Source organism: Bos indicus, chromosome 2, assembly GCF_029378745.1.
Source record: "Bos indicus isolate NIAB-ARS_2022 breed Sahiwal x Tharparkar chromosome 2, NIAB-ARS_B.indTharparkar_mat_pri_1.0, whole genome shotgun sequence".
NCBI classification, from domain to species: Eukaryota; Metazoa; Chordata; class Mammalia; order Artiodactyla; family Bovidae; genus Bos; species Bos indicus.
The window spans coordinates 36502548-36523256 of record NC_091761.1 but is presented as its reverse complement, the minus strand read 5'-3'; the positions used below and the strand labels follow the sequence as shown (position 1 = coordinate 36523256).

At 38.0% G+C, this 20709-nt stretch overlaps 1 protein-coding gene across 2 annotated transcripts in view; it reads right to left on the bottom strand.

The window, feature by feature from the left end:
- The window catches only part of LY75 (lymphocyte antigen 75), a 124356-nt gene that overhangs the window by 26893 nt on the left and 76754 nt on the right, over positions 1 to 20709 (bottom strand). The window contains exons 30-35 of one of the 2 annotated variants that reach the window (XM_019983285.2): positions 18280 to 18506; positions 16595 to 16763; positions 14269 to 14418; positions 11408 to 11530; positions 10006 to 10173; positions 6112 to 7788 (exon numbers count right to left, since the gene is read on the bottom strand). In XM_019983285.2, the coding sequence (XP_019838844.2) occupies positions 7610 to 7788; positions 10006 to 10173; positions 11408 to 11530; positions 14269 to 14418; positions 16595 to 16763; positions 18280 to 18506 (1016 nt within the window). In that variant the 3' untranslated portion in view covers positions 6112 to 7609. Of the gene's footprint in view, positions 1 to 6111; positions 7789 to 10005; positions 10174 to 11407; positions 11531 to 14268; positions 14419 to 16594; positions 16764 to 18279; positions 18507 to 20709 lie in introns of those variants that run through there. The other variant, XM_070799243.1, reaches the window with a different exon arrangement.

The window sequence follows — 20709 nt, the reverse complement described above, 5'->3', positions numbered from 1 at the left end:
TGCTCCTTGGTGTTTATCCTTGGTTGAAATGTTACATATTCACAAAAACTTACATATAGATATTTGAAGCAGCCAAGCTATCCTTTAGTAGGTCATTGGATAAATAGACTGTGGTACATCCACACAATGAAATATTATTCAACACTAGACAGAAATGAACCATCAAGCCATGGAATGAACTTAAACACATATTGCTAAGTGAAAAAAGCCTGTCTGAAAAGCCCACATACCCTATTATTTCAACTGTATATTTTGGCAAGACAAAACTGTGGTATCAGTTAAAAAAAAAATCAGTGGTTGTCAAGGGTTGAGGGAGGTGGTAAGGGAGACATGACTAGGTGGAGCACAGAGCACTTTTAGGGCAGTAAGACTGTTTTGAACAATACTGTAACGGTAGATACGTATCATTATACATTTGTCAAAACTATAGAATATACATTTGTATAGAATATACAATATATTCTATACAAAAATATAGAATATTCTATGTATATAGAATATACATAAAGAGGAATCTTAATGTAAACTCTGCACTTTAGTTAAGAATAATGTATCTGAATTGGATCAATTTTACCCAATGTACCACATTAATGCAAGATGCTAATAATAAGAAAAAGGTGGCGAGACATAAGGATGTACATGGGAACTCTGTACTTTCTGCTCAATGTTTATCCTAAGACTGCTCAAAAATTAGTCTATTAAAAAGATCAAGTCTAATCTTTTCCATGCTATTGATTGTCCAACTGGAAATGGAGTGATTGCACCATCTGACCAAAGGGGTCTGTAAGGAGTCTCAGAAAGTCAGAGATGGTAGGGGCCATCTTCATTTACTGATAAAGAAACTGAGGCCCAAAGAAAGGATGTGACTTAGCCATGGGCACACAGTGAATGCCAAAAATTGGACCAGAGCCCAGGTCTTCTGCTGGACTCTCCCGGCCTCTCCCGGTTCAGCCTCTTTGCCAAAGTATCAAGGACTTGCTCAACTGATTTATTTCCATTATTCCTCAGACTATTTGTATACTAAACCCAAACCCAAAGCAAATCCTTTCAAATGTACACAGTGTTTAAATATTCAAACCTCCCGATTCTGGGGACTCCCATCCTGCTAACTACACAGGGGAAATGAACAGTCAACTTATCTGAATAAGTTATCTCCACCCCCTACCTCAGGCACCAAAGCACACTATATCAATGTGGATTTTTATTAATTTTCAAATAATCATTAGATTTACAGTAGAAGTAGCACCTTCATGAATCAATCTACTTTAGGCAAATAACCCATGTCAGCAGTCTTTTATTTTTCAGTCATTTGAACTAAAGGAAGACATATTTTCCCCACTGTTGACTCTGGTGCACACTTCCTCATTTTTTATGCTAATATAAGACAGGCTACTTACCCCCTCTGCATGGGAAAATATGGTTATTTCGTCAAAACCTCTCATCATGATGGCCTACTTTCCAATCGCATCTCACACTGGTTTTCCTTCTCTTTCACTGTTTACGTCCTCTTTGACCTCATTCCGGGCTCCAATCCCTTGACTTCGTTTTACACCCAGAAGTGAGACTGCTGGATCACATGGTAGTTCTATCTTTAATTTTTTGAGGATAGGGGCTCTATTTTCTCCTTCATAGTCTCCTTTCCCTCAATTTTAGTTAAGCAGCCAAGGGCAGGTAGAAGAAATCTACTTATTCTCCTGATGGTTGTCACTACTAATATATGGCTTTTAATTTCATGTGAGCCCAGTAAGCCTCTTCTGCAGTCTTTTATTTTGTCTTGCTCATTCTCCTCTCTCATTCATTCCCCACATAGAATATTTCTATTTTTTTATTATACTCTTTAAGCTGAAACCCCATTCAATATTTATCTTTCTCTGAAAAAGACTTCACCTTCTACTCACTAGGAAAATAGAGGCCATCAGGTATAGATAAACATCTTCAAATACCTGTCTGCTCTCCCCTTCTCTTCCACACAGGTCATTCTCTTCTGTCCTTAGAGAGGAAGGCAAGCTTCCTCCCATCCCATCCAAACCTAGCTCCTTTATATATGGATCTAGATCTGCCCTCTCATCTTCTTCAAGACCTTCCCCTTTCTCCCCTGCATCACTTCTCTCTGTTCATTGGTTACCAATGATGTGTTTTGTTTTCATTCCTCTCAGCTTCTAAATCTGTAAATCTCTTCCCCCACCTCCTTTGGGAAGAAGTCTTCTTCACCTTTCCTTCTTCTCACTCTAGCTATGGCCCATCTCTACATCTCAAAATTTCATGTTCTCTGTTTCCTAATTTCCTTTCACTTTTCAGCTTACTCCTGTCTGGACTCTGGTGATTTTCTGCATTTCTATTGGTTGATCACCAATGTTTTCCTAATTCCTGGACTCCAGTTTCATCTGACTCTGCCTCTTTGTTGTTTAGCCCTTGAAACAATATTGACTTGACCCTACTTTGTATTAAGAGGGTGTTGGGGAACTTCACTGGTGGTCCAGGGGCTAAATTCTGTGCTGCCAATGCAGGGGACCTGGGCTTGACCCTGGGTCAGGGAACTAGATCCCACATGCCACAACCAAGAGTTTGCATGCTGCAACTCAAGATACCACGAAGCCGAATAAAATAAACAAATCAATATTAAAATAGAGAAAAAATGAAAAAAAAAAAACACCATTTTTTTTAAAAAGAGTGGGCATTTGGCCAGGAAACCAAAACCCTAGAACTACTCAGGACTGACTTCAACCCCTTAAGGTTCCTGGAGAGGGTCCTGGGCTGGGCAATGCTGAGCTCCCTTTTGTCCTAAAGTACTTGCTGCTGCTGCTGCTGCTGCTGCTGCTGCTAAGTCACTTCAGTCGTGTCCGACTCTGTGCGACCCCATAGACGGCAGCCCATCAGGCTCCCCCATCCCTGGGATTCTCCAGGCAAGAACACTGGAGTGGGTTGCCATTTCCTTCTCCAATGCAGGAAAGTGAAAAGTGAAAGGGAAGTCGCTCAGTCATGTCCGACTCTTAGCAACCCCATGAACTGCAGCCTACCAGGCTCCTCCATCCATGGAGTTTGCCAGGCAAGAGTACTGGAGTGGGGTGCCATTGCCTTGTCCCCTAAAGTACTTAGGACTACATAAATGGAGACCAAAATAGAAGGGGAGTCCTCCTCTGTAACTCTCAGCTTCCCTAGGTTCAGGAATGGGAAAGATGGGGTGCAGGGGAAAGGCTGATGAGGAAGACCAGTGAAGAACCTTGTGCAGATAATCCAGAAAGAAAAGAGGATAAAGTTCTGAATTAAAGACAGCTGGCAATGAAGATGACCAGTCGATGAGAAGTGTGGGGAAAAACTGACAGAGTTGCTGGATTAGAGAGATGAGAAAGAGAGGATTTAAGGATGAATTCTGAGTTTCTATCCTGGGAAACAAGGGGTATGCTGTCTTCATATTAATACAAAGAGAATATAAGAAGAAGAATTGTTTGGGAGAATGGAAAAAAAGACTCTCAGATTCTGCTTGGGCAGAACTGATTAAGTTAGCTTGGGCAAAAGGAGAAATAGATGTGTACTAAATTTGTTGAGATATAATAGTGTGAGAACGTTTTAATTTAGAATGTAAAGGAAATTAGAGTTTACTATACAGATCATTCCCATCTCTTTCAGAATTTTCCACAGTTTATTGTGATCCACATAGTCAAAGGCTTTGGCATAGTCAATAAAGCAGAAATAGATGTTTTTCTGGAACTCTCTTGCTTTTTCCATGATCCAGCAGATGTTGGCAATTTGATCTCTCTGGTTCCTCTGCCTTTTCTAAAACCAGCTTGAACATCAGGAAGTTCATGGTTCACATATTGCTGAAGCCTGGCTTGGAGAATTTTGAGCATTACTTTACTAGCGTGTGAGATGAGTGCAATTGTGTGGTAGTTTGAGCATTCTTTGGCATTGCCTTTGGGATTGGAATGAAACCTGACCTTTTCCAGTTCTGTGGCCACTGCTGAGTTTTCCAAATTTGCTGGCATATTGAATGCAGCACTTTCACATCATCATCTTTCAGGATTTGGAATAGCTCAACTGGAATTCCATCACCTCCACTGTCTTTGTTCGTAGTGATGCTTTCTAAGGCCCACTTGACTTCACATTCCAGGATGTCTGGCTCTAGGTGAAAGAGATGGGAATACCAGACCACCTGACCTGCCTCTTGAGAAACCTATATGCAGGTCAGGAGGCAACAGTTAGAACTGGACATGGAACAACAGACTGGTTCCAAATAGGAAAAGCAGTACGTTAAGGCTGCATATGTTTATTTAACTTAATAAATAAAGTTTATTTATTTATTATTTAATAAGTTTATTTATTTATTAAGTTATTTAATAAGTCACCCTGCTTATTTAACTTATATGCAGAGGACATCATGAGAAACGCTGGGCTGGAAGAAGCACAAGCTGGAATCAAGACTGCAGGGAAAAATATCAATAACCTCAGATATGCAGATAACAACACCCTTATGGCAGAAAGTGAAGAGGAACTAAAAAGCCTCTTGATGCAAGTGAAAGAGGAGAGTGAAAAAGTTGGCTTAAAGCTCAACATTCAGAAAACTAAGATCATGGCATGCGGTCCCATCACTTCATGGGAAATAGATGGGGAAACAGTGGAAACAGTGTCAGACTATTTTTTGGGGCTCCAAAATCACTGCAGATGGTGACTGCAGCCATGAAATTAAAAGACGCTTACTCCTTGGAAGGAAAGTTATGACCAACCTAGATAGCATATTCAAAAGCAGAGACATTACTTTGCCAACAAAGGTCCATCTAGTCAAGGCTATGATAGTTTTTCCAGTAGTCATGTATGGATGTGAGAGTTGGACTGTGAAGAAAGCTGAGCACCGAAGAATTGATGCTTTTGAACTGTGGTGTTGGAGAAGACTCTTGAGAGTCCCTTGGACTGCAAGGAGATCCAACCAGTCCATTCCAAAGGAGATCAGTCCTAGGTGTTCATTGGAAGGACTGATGCTAAAGCTGAAACTCCAATACTTTGGCCACCTCATACGAAGAGTTGACTCATTGGAAAAGACCCTAATGCTGGGAGGGATTGGGGGCAGGAGGAGAAGGGGACAACAGAGGATGAGATGGCTGGATGGCATCACCAACTCAATGGACATGAGTCTGAGTGAACTCCGAGAGTTGGTGATGGACAGGGAGGCCTGGCGTGCTTCGATTCATGGCGTCGCAAAGAGTCGGACACGACTGAGCACCTGAACTGAACTATACAGATCATGAGGTCTAGTTTTTTTTAAAAATGTCTTTGACAATCTAGAGGGGTGGGATGAAGTGGGGAGTGGTAGGGAGGTTCAAGACGGAGGGGGCATATGTATACTTATGGCTGATTCACACTGTTGTATGGCAGAAACAAACAGAACATTGTAAAGCAATTATCCTCCAATTAAAAATAATAAAGTCTTTGAGATATAGTTGAAATTTGTTTTTTTAGGTAAAAAGTTGTTGAACTTAATAGTTAAAATTTGTCTTTTTAGGTGAGTTAGTGAGTAATCAGGTCTTTGTTTCTCCAAGAGGCTTTTAGGATTAAATGAACCAAAGAGAAAGAAACCCTGGCTTTCCCTAGCATCAACTCAGCAGCGAGTCGAGACTGGGGTTTCCAACACTACAGCAAACAGCTGCAGGGAGGACTGGGGAAGGGAGAATACTGTCAGCGGGTATTTACTGGTCACTTCTAAACTTGTCCTCTATACCTGATCATCTGTTTTTTTAGGTGCCTTGTTTTGAAAGATCAATTTTGTCAGACCACATGTGAGGGTTGGATTAGTTAGGAAGATTGGAAAAGGCTGTCTTCAGTTCTTCTGAGAAAGGGAACACAATATGGGCAGCTCTGGTCACGGTAAGAAGGACTTTCATAGAGATTGTTCAGTGGGAGTTAGAAATATGAACCTGAAACTAGATATTTGAATTACTGACTTAGAAGTGGTTGATGAATGCCGTGGGGTGGGAGGCGGTGCGCAGGATCTCCTGAGGGAGGCAAACATAGTGAGAAGCAAGTGTATTATAGGTGGGACCCCTGCTGACCCAGTAAGTCAGAAGAAACGCTGAGTCAGAGGAATCCAAAAAGGAGCCTAAAATCAAACACTCAGAGATGTACAAATGATTATATTTATTCTTTTAAAAGTGCACACAAGATCTTGATGCCTTGCTTTACAATAGCTGGACACTTTTTTCTTGTCACGCTATATGCGTAACATAATAAAACCCAATCTAGAGACTTATTTTTCAAAACGGAAAACAAATACTTTTACGTAAGATCAACAATAGTTTTACTTAAAAAAAAAAAAAGAAAATGATTTTATTATGGCATCACAACTATATATACCTGTACTTGTTGCATCAAATTTGTTCAGTTCATTGAAGAAAGTCTTAACAACTAAAACTGCACAGATAACAGAGTAAGAGAATTTAACAAATTCAGTATAAAATAGTTCAGGACAACCATACTACAGCGTGTTAGACCACTAAAATGTCTTAGAAAGTTATTTACAACATTATCATAATATAAACACTAAATTTTAAAATAAATCTGTGGATTTTCTACAAAAATAAAGTACATATGTTAATATAAGTTAAACACTGAATAAAACATTCACAATATCCAGTAGAAGCTATTATTAAGACTATATTCTAGGTGGTAAAATTCAAAACAATAACCATAAAACCGTGTTTCCTAAATCATTCACAATTTTAAATATTTTAGTAGTAATCACAAGATTTAGAGTTTCATTGTAAAATTCATTTTTACAAATATACACAATTTTCACAGACCTCCTATCTCTTATGTAAAAAGGCAACAAAGAATAAAAATTTCTTGGTCAGAAGTTGCCATACTATATTAAATATATAAACTGTGAAATTTTCAAAAAAATCTCATCCTTAGCTGATTCCCTTTAAAAAGAAAACATATGTTTTATATAAAACAAAAAACACAGTGCGATATCTAATCAATCTAAAAATATTTCCACACCTATAAAAACATTAAGCACTAAATCTTTAAAAGCCTTTGAAAAACTATGAACAGAACAAAATTATTGCATTTAAATAATTTTAGTATGAAATATCTTTGGAACAGTATAAGAAAATCTTGCCAAGAGGCATAATTTTGCTGTTTGCATGTTTCATTGTTCAATAATTTCCCCCAAATGCTACAAATGACTAATTTAAAACAATGTTGATATTATTTACAGTTTTGTTTTTATCTAGAGGTACTAATTTTGCATTTGGCTTAGATGTTCTTAAAATTAAATGTACATATGTGACCCAGTAATGCCAATTTTATCTCCTAAGACATTTTGTTAAAATGCCATTCATATCCTAGTTACCAACTACATTCTTACAGAGAAAATGCACATTAAACTCATTACCCTATGAACAATTTGGACTTCAGTTCCAACTTTGGTATCTTTTCATGCTATTAAGTAGTTATAAACATGGCATTTTGTGCGTAACTGTAGATACCAGCATTATAATTAAACAAAAAGAGTACCTAAGACCTCAACATTGAAACAGTAAATACTGACATTGGGAAAATTTTAAATGGCTCATTTTTCCTAAACCATCAGTGCAAATTAGCAAACCTCTAGAAGAGTTTAGTCATGGAAAGAAGGAAGCATAATTTCATCTTCATTCCCTCCTTGTTGATACCGAACTGAAGAGAAGCCCAACCAGTGCCAACGGTTCCTTCGGAAGAAGAGCCAGATCAGTCCGCAGGTTACAGCTAAGATACTCAGCACAGCAAATGCGATACCTATTCCTCTGTAATCAGGGCCTAGACCGAGAAAGGTTTGACAGTGGAAGACAGAACAGAACAGCAATTGTCACTGATTTTATGTACTAGGCTTTGTGTCACATATGTGAACACTGTACAAATTAGATGCAGTAAGTGCTGATTGTCTCACAGTGTCAACACAGAATTCAAACTCATCATCAAACACTTCAGTGCTTTCTGATCCAATTTATCTGTTTTCATTCAAATCCTCTTCACTCCTAGAGCAATTTTCTTCCGAAGAAATTAGAGCGGTACCATTATTCTCACATTCCCTTCCCATCATCCTTCTGAGACCCTCATTCCCAGTATATTACCTTACTTTGACAGCAAATTGCTAAAGGTTGGTAAATGTCTGTGGTTGACTTACCTAGTGCCAAATAAAGTGTTATTTGCTTTAAAGGACGTTAACCCTTTAGGATGACCTCACTGAGTCCCTCACTATTCAATTTTAAGCACTGTTCCAGGCCCCTATCTACATGCTGTCAAGATGGAGTCATTGTGTCCCATGGCTTTAATATCATCTCTGTGCTGACTTTCCTTCTCTCTCATATGTCCAACTTCACACTAGACATTCTAGCTCATCTCCACATGGATGCTCAAAATGCCAAAATGGAACTCTTGGTTTATACCATTCTAACCCTACTTCTCCCTCACCCCAAATCTTCTACTCGCTCTCTATTCCACTAAGTATAGAACCTGAACACTTGACTCAGGATTCCAAAGCCCTACCTGTCTGACATCTGTCTACTTTCCACTTCTTCCTTAAGCCCACATCAAGATGTTCTGTCTTAGGCTCTCTACTCCAACTGGTACTTCTGCCTGGTGTGACTCTTCTGCTGACCCCAAAGGCCTTGGCTGGCCTTTCAGATTTCAGCTTCCATATCTCCGCTCTAAGAAGTCTTCCCTGATCACCCCTGATCTAGAGCAGTTAAATCCCTAGTCTCAATACAGTTCATGTGTGTGCATGCTCACGTGCCTGCTCAGTTGTGTCTAACTCTGTACAACCCCAGGGACTCCAATCCGCCAGGCTTCTCTGTCCATAGAATTCTCCAGGCAAGAATACTGCAGTGGGTTGCCATTTCCTTCTCCAGGATTCTTTACCATTGCACCATAGAGTTTATAACTATTTGATATTTTCCTCTCTTTTAAAAATGGACCTGCTTGGTTACTCCTTATCTGTCTTCAATAGATTGTAAGCTCTGTGAGAAAAGGAATCTTACCTGTCTTGCTCATGGGTGCACCCCAGCACATAAAACAGATACTCTAAATATTTACTGAATCAATGCATAAATATGTAGATACTGATTACCTAAAGTTAAAGTTAAAGTTAAGTTAACATTTGTGCACCAAAATGGACATTTTATGCTAATCTTTAAAAATGTTAACATGAAAATTTTAGAGCTTGTTAAGATAAGATTTTTGTGGTTAATTTATGTATCAATTATGATGAAACAGAAGTTCAAAGTACAATTTCCTATAGATACTTAGGACGTTGTAACTAAATACAGTTTTGCACTGTTGCTTATTATGAATTTTATGGGAATGGGGAGAAAGGAAATGAAATAACTGCAGAATTAGACCTTAGAGCTTTTAATCTCTGAACTATAGAATAAAATACATTTTAACATTTTTCAAGAAATGACCTCCCTGAAACTCTGGCAGCTCCCATTTTTCTTAGGAAAGAATTATACAAAGTTTGGAGAAGGCAATGGCATCCCACTCCAGTACTCTTGCCTGGAAAATCCCATGGACAGAGGAGCCTGGTGGGCTGCAGTCCATGGGGTTGCTGAGGGTCGGACACGACTGAGCGACTTCACTTTCACTTTTCACTTTCCTGCATTGGAGAAGGAAATGGCAACCCACTCCAGTGTTCTTGCCTGGAGAATCCCAGGGATGGGGGAGCCTGGTGGACTGCTGTCTATGGGGTCGCACAGAGTCGGACACGACTGAAGCGACTTAGCAGCAGCAGCAGCATACAAAGTTTGGACAGTTCAGTACTTTCCTCTGGGAATCCTAGACATCTTGTGCATTTACTGTCATTTGTAATTTATTTTTCTGAGGGAAAGAATCTTTATGACTTAATCAGGTTTGTTTGGATATACTCTAAGGACTAAGTACTCTGGGACAAAGTACAAAACTTTGCACACAATTGAATCGTACATTTGTTGCCTGACCCATTCTTCAGAAAGGTTCCTTAAGGACAGGTTACATACTTACCCAAGGGAACTTTGCAGACAACTCTTCCGTAGCCACGTGAACATTCAACTTTCGTCCAAGTTTCATTTGAAGCTAACAAAATGCTACATTGTCCACTGCCACTCTTAATTTTATTTGCCCATTTGACAAATGTCACTTTTGATCCATCTAACCAATTCCAAGAATGATCTAAAGGAAGAAGTTTGTTTACTGTAACTAAATTACTAAGGTAAAAAGCACATGGTTCATACAATTTATTTATTTAGAACTGTGCTGTGCCACTATTTTTAAAATGAAATTTATTGAAAGTGAAAATATTAAAATCAGCCCATCAGTTGCACGTGACATATTTCAAGTGTTCAACAGCCGCATATGGTTAGTGACCACTACATTGGATAGCACAGACATAGAAAAAATTTCATCTTTGTAGAAAGTTCTATTAGACAGCACTACACAGAGTATAGGTGCTATAAATGAAGCACATTTACTGTGTGATGGGCAGATTTCTAAAGATCTGTGTCCGTTGTCCCTTGCTTCCCACCCATGACTTCCCCGCATTAAAAATCATTCACAGTGTGCTGGTGGGAGAGGAAGAGTCATGCAGGGTCCAAGAAGTCCTCCCCACCATGATTCCACTTCTGGTTCCCAGCTGATGGAGCACCACCTTGTGGTGAGAGTATAAACACAACTTATACTTTCCTTAGATGGCCAACTTAGAATTCATTCACTTTTGGACACATACTTAATATTTTGGAATTCACATTTATTTCAATTATTTAGAATTCAAATCTGTATAAAATGTGAAGCCAACTTTCTATTATTCTATCAAATGTGTACTCTTAATTCATTCTTTATCAATTCTAAGTGCATGGAAACAATCTATTATTCCTTATTGAAAAATTCTTCCACAAATCTTTTTGAACCAAATCTCTGCAATTTTCTTAAGTAATATAATAAAAAAATCACCGTTAAGACTTACTTTCACTCTATGGTTACCAAAAAAAAAGTAAAAATGTTTCAAGAGGGAAGGAAACAACCAGAAGAGAACTTTCTGAATAATAGCTAAAAGCTATCACTACCAAGTGCTAGACACTGGAATGCTGTGGACAGTAGCAATGGGCTCCTGGTGGGACACAGACACCGCCAGAGGAAAAGAAAAAATCCTGTTGACCCAAGTATCTTACGCCTCTAAAACAATTCCAGTTGATTTAACCTGATTTTCTATTTCATTAGTGTTTTATCATTACTAATAACTCATTCGTTTATTCATTAGGAATGTATAAGCCTCTAAACCAGCAGACCTAGCTTATTCATCACCAAGAAGTGTTTGAGTTAGCCACCACTTGACATTCTTTAGTGAGGCTGACCTGGCATTCAGGACAAGTTAGAACTCTCTTTGTACACTCTACACACAGATATTTACCAGCAGAAAGTTGAGATAATCCCAGCCAAACTCTCATGGTAATGTTATTATTTTCCCTCATTAGTCTGCTCACAAATTTATTCTCATCTTCATCCTTTATGGTAACGACAGTTGCAGAATGGGCTGTTGAAGGAAAACAAACCCTAAGTCCATTAGCTTTATGCCAACTAGGGAAGATTGAGGGCAGGAGGAGAAGGGGACAACAGAGGATGAGCAAGTTGTATGGCATCACTGACTCAGTGGACACGAATTTGAGCAAACTCTGGGAGACAGTGAAGGACAGGGAAGCCTGGTGTGCTTCAGTCCATGGGGTTGCAAAGAGTTGGACACGACTTAGTGATAGAACAACAACAATCAAGATTAACGATCATGAAGATATTCAAACTTGACACAGAGTGTACAGCATTAATACACAAAAGTATAGTGTTAATAGCTTCCAAAAATGTTAGAAATATTTCTAGATTGAAACTTTGCATATATACATATCTTATGTTTCCTCAAAATGTTTACACGGTAATATTTCTGGGCCTTGGAACTACTTAACCAGTGAGATCTTCCTGTATGAACAGCTAGTCATAAGAAGTGGGGTATGTGACGGTAGAAATCTGTGTTCCCCTGTAGATTTTCAACACTCTCTCCTCAACAACCAGTTCTGTATAGTAAGTTAACTTTAAATGTGCTTCTGCTAAAATGAAAATAAAAGCAAATAGATTTGAGATGTTGGAGAGCATTAGCCTTCCTTTTAATATTATTTTATACATAAGTATACATGGTCATGATCTTAGGCATCTGGTCCCATCACTTTATGGGAAATAGATGGGGAAACAGTGGAAACAGTGTCAGACTTTGTTTTTTGGGGCTCCAAAATCACTGCAGATGGTGATTGCAGCCATGAAATTAAAAGATGCTTACTCCTTGGAAGGAAAGGAGTAAGGTTGTGACCAACCTAGACAGCATATTCAAAAGCAGAGATATTACTTTGCCAACAAAGGTCCATCTAGTCAAGGCTATGGTTTTTCCAGTGGTCATGTATGGATGTGAGAGTTGGACTGTGAAGAAAGCTGAGTGCCAAAGAATTGATGCTTTTGAATTGTGGTGTTGGAGAAGACTCTTTAGAGTCCCTTGGACTGCAAGGAGATCCAACCAGTCCATTCCAAAGGAGATCAGTCCTGGGTGTTCACGGGAAGGACTGATGCTAAGGCTGAAACTCCAATATTTTGGCCACCTCAAGCAAAGAGTTGACTCATTGGAAAAGACTCTGATGCTGGGAGGGATTGGGGGCAGGAGGAGAAGGGGACGACAGAGGATGAGATGGCTCGATGGCATCACCGACTCGATGCACATGAGTTTGGGTGAACTCCTGGAGTTGATGGTGGACAGGGAGGCCTGGCGTGCTGCAATTCATGGGGTCACAAAGAGTTGGACACGACTGATCGACTGAACTGAACTAAACTGATACATGGTCATGCCATTGTATACTGTCCAAAATACAGTATGGAATTGAATGAGTGAGTATTCCTCAAGTTTGATAGGCTGCCTTAAACCCACAGAGATAATAGTACTATCACCAGCATCAGGCAAGGGATAGAAATAAAATAATACCTGGACTTGGAAACTAATCCAAAATGGAATCAAATAGTCTTCAATCCAAACAAGCTTATCCATACTTGAACTAACGCATGTCTTTCGTGGTGTGAAGTATTAAAAGAAGGGCAAAGGAAAGCATTTTCTCCTCTATAGATCACACAGTGTGCAGGCACTTTACCTTTTATAATACTAATCTCACAGAAAACTTTCCATCATGTAGTTAAGCAGTAACAAGGAGATTTTTAAATCAGTAAAGTGTCTCTACAAGGTAGCAAAATAAATAAGATAAATGTCATCTGCCTAAATTGCTACCCAAGGATGCAGGTTTTTGAAATACTCTAGGTGGTCTCCCTAGAAGTTATTTCACAGTTTGACTACTGTCTAAGATTCTCATGGGAGGGAGTCAATCATGGCTGCTCTTTGATTTTAGTTAAATCTGAAGATTAAAAGTCCGGTCCCCTATAGTGTTCAGAGATGTGGGCCCCGGGTCCGTTTTGCAGAATGAACAACCCATGCTTCTTGGACTTTGTTACCCTGGTCAGGTTAAACTTACTTATTAATGACTAAGTAATGAAAAATCTACAATTTTGTATTTACTGCTTAATCAACTTTACAAAAAATCTGCTTCTTAATCCTTTCATCTGAGCATATCTAGCTATATTTAAAATGGTTTCATTTGTCAGTATTTTCACATAATAGTTTATTTAGCAATTTTTTATTCTACTTCTTCCCACTTACTTTTATATACCATCTACTTATTCTTATATTGATCATTTTTTAATGGCTGTTCCAATATACCATTGAGTTCATATATAATAAAATACTTAAACATTTCTGTACCACTGGGTAATTAGGTTATAATGCTATTATCGGAGATGGCAATGGCACCCCACTCCAGTACTCTTGCCTGGAAAATCCCATGGACGGAGGAGCCTGGTAGGCTGCAGTCCATGGGGTCGCTAGAGTCGGACACGACTGAGCGACTTCACTTTTACTTTTCACTTTCATGCACTGGAGAAGGACATGGCAACCCACTCCAGTGTTCTTGCCTAGAGAATCCCAGGGATGGGGGAGCCAGGTGGGCTGCCGTCTATGGGGTCGCGCAGAGTCGGACACGACTGAAGCGACTTAGCAGCAGCAGCAGCAATGCTATTATAATTAGTGAGTGCTTCACTAAGATTTTCAAAAATATAATATTTATTTTAAAAGGTTTCCTTAAGAAAAATTCTAATGACTAAATTATTGAAAAAGAAAATCAACACATTTTAACTCACCAAGCTTTGAACAAAACTGTCTGGCTTCTGAGAAACTGTGCAATGCCTGGTCGGACGTGTAACAGTGGTCCCTGTACTGAACCCACTGTGACTTGTTCCCTTTTACTCCTGGACATCTTGATGAGTAAGTATAAGAGGACACCTCTTTAGCTGTAAAAAGTGTTAGACATAACTGTGAAAATGCACAGAAAAATATGACTGGCTTTTAAAATTTCACTGACGCCATGGTTTCTGTAGGTAAGAGGCATTCAACTTCAATACACATCAGAGGGGGCTACAGCCCACACTCTGAGAACGCAATCTCATTAGCTTTTTGGAAAACCATTTTTTAAAAAACTGAGAATACAGAGGAAAGTACTTAACTCTCTAAGATGAATTTAGACTAAAGTAAAAATAACTGGAAAGACAGAATCGAGAAGAAAAGACAAGGCTGGGTAGGCCTGTAACAAATTTGAAATAATAATTAAAATTCTTTCTTTCTTTGGATTCCTTTTTGTATTGATCACAAAGACCTACTTTTACCTTGCCATAAAAAAAAAAATCATACCCACATTGAAAACTTGGTAACTTGCTTACAAAGCACAACAGACCAGCACTGAAAAATCTGTCTCAAGCCAAAAAAAAAGTAGGTGTGGCTTCTCAGCTCTGAATAATTCCCCTGGTTTCCATGTAAACTGTTTAATTTTCAGTCGTTCTGTATAACACAAGAAGCCTGTGTAATGAAGCCTGTCCCCCTTAACACCATTGTTAATTCCAACTGGAGAGTATGAGAACTGGAAAGTAAATTGCCAACATCCCGTTGACCAGGTACAGATTGTCTGAATCAATATCTGATCTGGTATGGCCAGCAGTCGCAACCCATACCATTGTTCTCTACGCATTATGGATGGTCTGCATGTCCTTCAGTGATTGAAGGCTTTCCTGCTTTTGTTCCTCATTGCAGTTTGGTAGAATTCTTTTCATTTATGATCCCTATGATTCCAGAAGAATAACTACTGCCCCTTTCTTCTCCACTGAGAGACTTCAGGATGGTTTCCCATTCCTTACTCTGCTTCTCTATCCTGTTTCTCCCCTCGGGCTCAATCTTTTTTGAAATCTAGTTATTTGATTGGCTTCTGCCTCCACACTTTTCACTAATGCCACTAGTTTGGGCTCTAAGTCTTCCTTCAGTTTGAAAATTGATTACTCCTGGGTAAGTTTCCTAGCTGCAGGTGACCAAAAGTCATCTAAAAATTAACCTGTGGAGTCTGTAAGACTTGTGACAATTCTTTGTTAAGGCTGTGGTGGAGGAAGATGCTACTAACAAGTGTTTGATTCTATCATACTGGGAAAATAGTATCCCTGACAAAAAATACACTGCTGACTACTCTATCACTGCACAGGCAATGGTGAGTGTTTCTTTAGATTCAAGACATGCCGAACACTGGCCACCAATGCATGGCTAGGATGAGTGTACTTTTATGAATGGGTTGGCTTTAAAAACAATTCTTCATCCACTGGGAACATATGGAAATGCCTTATCTTCAAAGTCTGTTTGTTTCTAGTCCAAGCTGCAAATGGCCTGTCTTAGACAGCATATATTTTCTTTTCTTACTGTTCTTTAGGGAGTTTTGCTTCCAACTCTCACATTTTTTTTTTCCTTGCAAGGGCCAGCCACGTGGTAAGTTTGTTACATTCCTGTCAAGAAGATTCCATTTTGTTTGAAAGGGGATAAAATATACATTATGTAAAATTTACCATTTTAACTATTTTTCACTGTACAGTTCAATGGCATGAAGTACATTCACATTATTAAGCAATCATCACCACCATCCACCTGCAAACTGTTTCATCTTGCAAAACTGAAACTCTGCTCCAATTAAATAATAACACCTCATTCTTTCTTCCCTGCAGCAATCACCATTCTACTTTCTATAGTAGAAATATTTGGAGAATGTTTAGTTACACAGAACATTTCTTTACTACAGAGATTCTTTTCTATAAAAACTTTCAGAATCATTAATATGGTAAATCACCTAAGATTTTTCTCAAATCTATATCCTGTGGAACCGTTTTTTAAAAAGGAGAATCTCACTGTGAAATTAAAATTCACAAATTCTAGAGTAAAACTCACTGAGTAACAGAACAATTGAAAGTCTTTGAGAACAAATTCCTTGAATGGGCATATCATATTTGTTTCTCTCCACAAAGTATCAAAATTATTTTGCTAGGATTTGTGAATAAACCTTATTTAATATCTATAAAAATTATTTTCCATATTTAATCAGGTACATAAAACAAATGTCATGTTTTAGTAAATATACAGCTATTTGAAATCAAGTCTTACATTCTGTAGGTTTATAACAAATAGCACCATCCTTAACAGACTTGCAGTTTTCATGCTTCCAAATTCCTTTTGGATCCAAGACAACACAATTTCCAGCAGATTTTTTATCTTTCCATGGAATATAGTCAAAGGCACTGCCATCAGACCATTCAAAACTTGATTCACTTCCCTGTATTAAGAATAATAGTGATAATCTGAATTCATATGTATGACTTCAAAAGAACATTGAGATGAACATGCATACTTTCATAAATATAGGAATGTAGTGTTAATTATTTGCTTATAAGTACTACAGACCTGAACATATTTGTAAAACCAGGGATTTACTTTTGATGCAGTGATTTGAGACATTTGCTCTGGCATATAATTTAAATAGGACTTTAGAGATAGTGTTACTACACTCTATCTCTAGATTTCATTTTTTAAGGATGAGTTTATATAACACTAGAAATTATATGACATGGAAATGGCTTCCATTTGTCACAATTACAGGTTTACAATCCCAATCTTCATATTACTCTAAATATTGTTTTTTATGTTTTATAGCTTTGTGGTTTGTGTCCTTGGCTTGATTTTTTTCATATTACAGAAGTTATCAAGCAGCAAGAGGCTGGAAGAGAAAAATAGTTCCCAAGAAATTCATATAGGAAGATTACTTTTGATTTGTCCTTCATTCTTTAATCATAATTTGCCATCCTTTTACTTTTCCCACTTTATTTAGATTAGGCCTCCATTCTAATCTCAACAGACTGTTTTTTTGTATACTAGATATCATTATCAGTACATTTATATATGTATACTACTTAATAGGATTCAAATAGTGGCACAAAAGGCATGTTTACCAGCAGATTACTTTCAAATAGTGTCAATTTCTAGGGGGAAGTGGGGAGAAAATATACATCTATATTTTAGATGTAGTTAAGAGTTTTACTTGGCACTTTATATAATTTTTTTTAACTTTTATTTTGTATTGGGGTATAGTCAATTAACTGGAGAAGGAAATGGCAAGCCACTCCAGTGTTCTTGCCTGGAGAATCCCAGGGACAGCGGAGCCTGGTGGGCTGCCATCTATGGGGTCGCACAGGGTCTGACACGACTGAAGCGACTTAGCAGCAGCAGAGTCAATTAACAATGTTGTGACAGTTTCAGGTGAACAATAAAGGGACTCAGCCATACGTATACATGTATCCATTCTCATCCCAATACAAATTTTGTGCTAATAATCCTCTATTAAGGAACATATCATCACCCCCATTTGACAGATAAGGAAATAAGCTTGCAAAGGTATAATAACTTGCTTGTGGTCACCCAATATGTAGATAGAAGACCTGCCACTCATATTGGAAATCAGATTTTTCTGATCCTAAGCCATTCCCTTTTTACCAGCTCTCCAACTGGTCTATCCCAAATAGGTTACAGTGGTGTTGATGAGATACTAATCTACTGAGTCCTTAGGATGGCGTGGCAGTGTCTAGGGCAGCTGCGGTCCTGGCCAGTTGCCCTGGTGTACTCTACAAACACAATTTTCTATCTGTTCTACATTGTGAAAAGATAGAAAGCACTATGGTATGCGAATGCAATCCCAGGACTTAATCTGATGTTATACTTTGAGTTAATATTTTATGCTCAAATTTCCGACCCTCGAATATACTTGAAAAGTTTCTGGAAAACAAAACAAGACTTACATCATGACTTGAGAGCCCAACCCATAGTGGAAATCCGTCACGCTTTACGATATCTTCCAGAAAAAGCTGGCCATTTTGGTCATGAACACTTGCCAAATGACCTCCACTTTGAGAACATGCATTTAATGCTCCATACCATGTTACCTTTTTTTGAATAACATTATAAATACCATCTTCATATGGAATAAACTGTGGCAGAGTAGTATTATATTCTTCCTTGTAGTCAACTATAATATTTAAATTAAAAGTGTTAGTGATTAAATTTAAATTATTTAAAATACATAATTTGGGTAATATTGGACATACAACCATTTCAAAAGTTAAATAAAATTGGACTATAAGAAGGTCAAATGCATACTTTCTTTTTCTTATCGCCACAGCTTATTTAATAAGCTCTTACCTATTACAGTTGTCTGGGTGATTAAAAAAAGGCACAAACAATGTCTTTCATTTAAGGAGCTCACCTATTAGTTGGGCACAGAAAACACTAGCACCTGAAGTGAGGGCAAAACAATGAACCACTAGAACACTTGTGACTGACTAGGAAAGGAAAGATTCATCTGGATTAGGAGTCAGAAAACCTTTTTAATAAACTAGGTCTCCAGACTTTGGTTAGCTGAAATTAGTTCTAAAAAGAAATATGGTAACAAGAAAGCCAACTAAAAACAATCAATCAACTACGGTAATAACAAGACCACAATTATGTGGGTATTTCAAAGGGAAACAGAAGCCATGTTAAAGAGCTCCAGCAGCCAAATCTGGAAAAAATCAAGGAAAATATTAAAATAATATAGTCTATTATAGCCCAAAGTATAAAAAAATAACCATGAGCCCAAACTGATATGAATAAATGCCTAAATAAATTTTTAGATGGAAGAGAATAGACAACTCTCCTATGTAGAACTCCAAGTTATTTATATAGATACTCCCCACTGCAGGAAGGTAGAAAATAACTCTCCATTCCCTCAGTGAGGACTGAGTATGGTAACTTCCTTACAAAGAGTACGCTATGGGAGGTGGGAAGAAGAGCAACTCTGTAGTGAAGGAAGCTAACAAACATTACCTTGACCCCGGTGATCAAGGTCAAAATCCACAGTGACAAGTAATAAGTTACGTTGACAGCATATATCCTTCATAGGACGTGATGAGAATGACATTTTACCTCTTTGGCTTTTTCCCTAAACCCCAAACCCATAACTCCAGTTTAACCATGAGAAAAAGATCAGCCAACCCAAACTGAGGGACAGTCTACAAATCACATGACCAGTGCTTCTCAAAATTGTCAAGAAAAGCAAAAATCTGAAAAACTATCATAGCCAAGAAGAACCTAAGTGAACATGATGACCAAGTGTAATGTAGTATACTGGATGGACTCCTGAACACAAAAATAACATGAAGTAAAAACTAAGGAAGTCTGAACAATATATAGACTTTAGGTAATAATAATCTACCAATATTGGTTTATTTGTTGTAACAAATGTCCCATACTTAAGACAGATGTCAACAACAGGGAAAACAGGTTATGGTGTATATGGGAACTCTCTGTACTATCTTTGCAACTTTTCTATAAATCTAAAACTATTCTAAAATGAAAGTTTTATTTAAAAAAAAAAAAAAGAAAGAAGGTAGAAGACATCATGGCAGGAAAAAAACCCATAATTAAAGGTACAAGTAAGAAAGGGTATACACTGTACATGGACAATTAAGAGATCAGCCTGGCAGGAAAAGATCTTCTTCGAACCAAAAACGGTGGGAAAAATGGAGACTGGGAGGAAGCCTAGAAATTTAGAAGAGACACTGGTTTCTAAAAAGTCTCAAAGGCTTACAGGAACTCAAAATAACTGATAGTAGGGAATTCCTGGAGATTGTTGATAGAAGTGGTATATCCGAAAGTTATTCTCCAGGAGTATGAAGGGAAAAGGTGGGCCCAGATGTGACTGTGATGGGCTCCTAGCAGAGGGCTTAGAGCAGAATGGCCATAATAACAGTTTTTAAGCTGTAAAAAATTTAAACCCGATATACATTAAAAAATAGACTTATTTAAGGAATTAGGCAAACTTGAGAAACATTCATTTTTAGCCTAGACTGTCAAAACTACCTACATACACTTTCTTATGCATAGAAATTTTATCCATCTTTCAAGGCCCAAACAAGTTTTTCCCCTTCTCCTCAATGCATTCTTAATTTTCATTATATCTGTTTTCACTGGTGTCTTTTGATTTCTCAACAAATTTAAGCCTGTACATACTAAATAACCTAAGACTAACCTACATAAAACAATAATAAACATTTAACGCTGTTTTCCCAACTGCATTCATTTTAATCCTTGAGATCAAGACCATGACAACAGGGAGTGTGTGTTCCTTCCTCTAAAACCTCCGTAGTGCTTCTCATGATACTGAATACAGGGGAGCTACTCAAAAAGTTCAA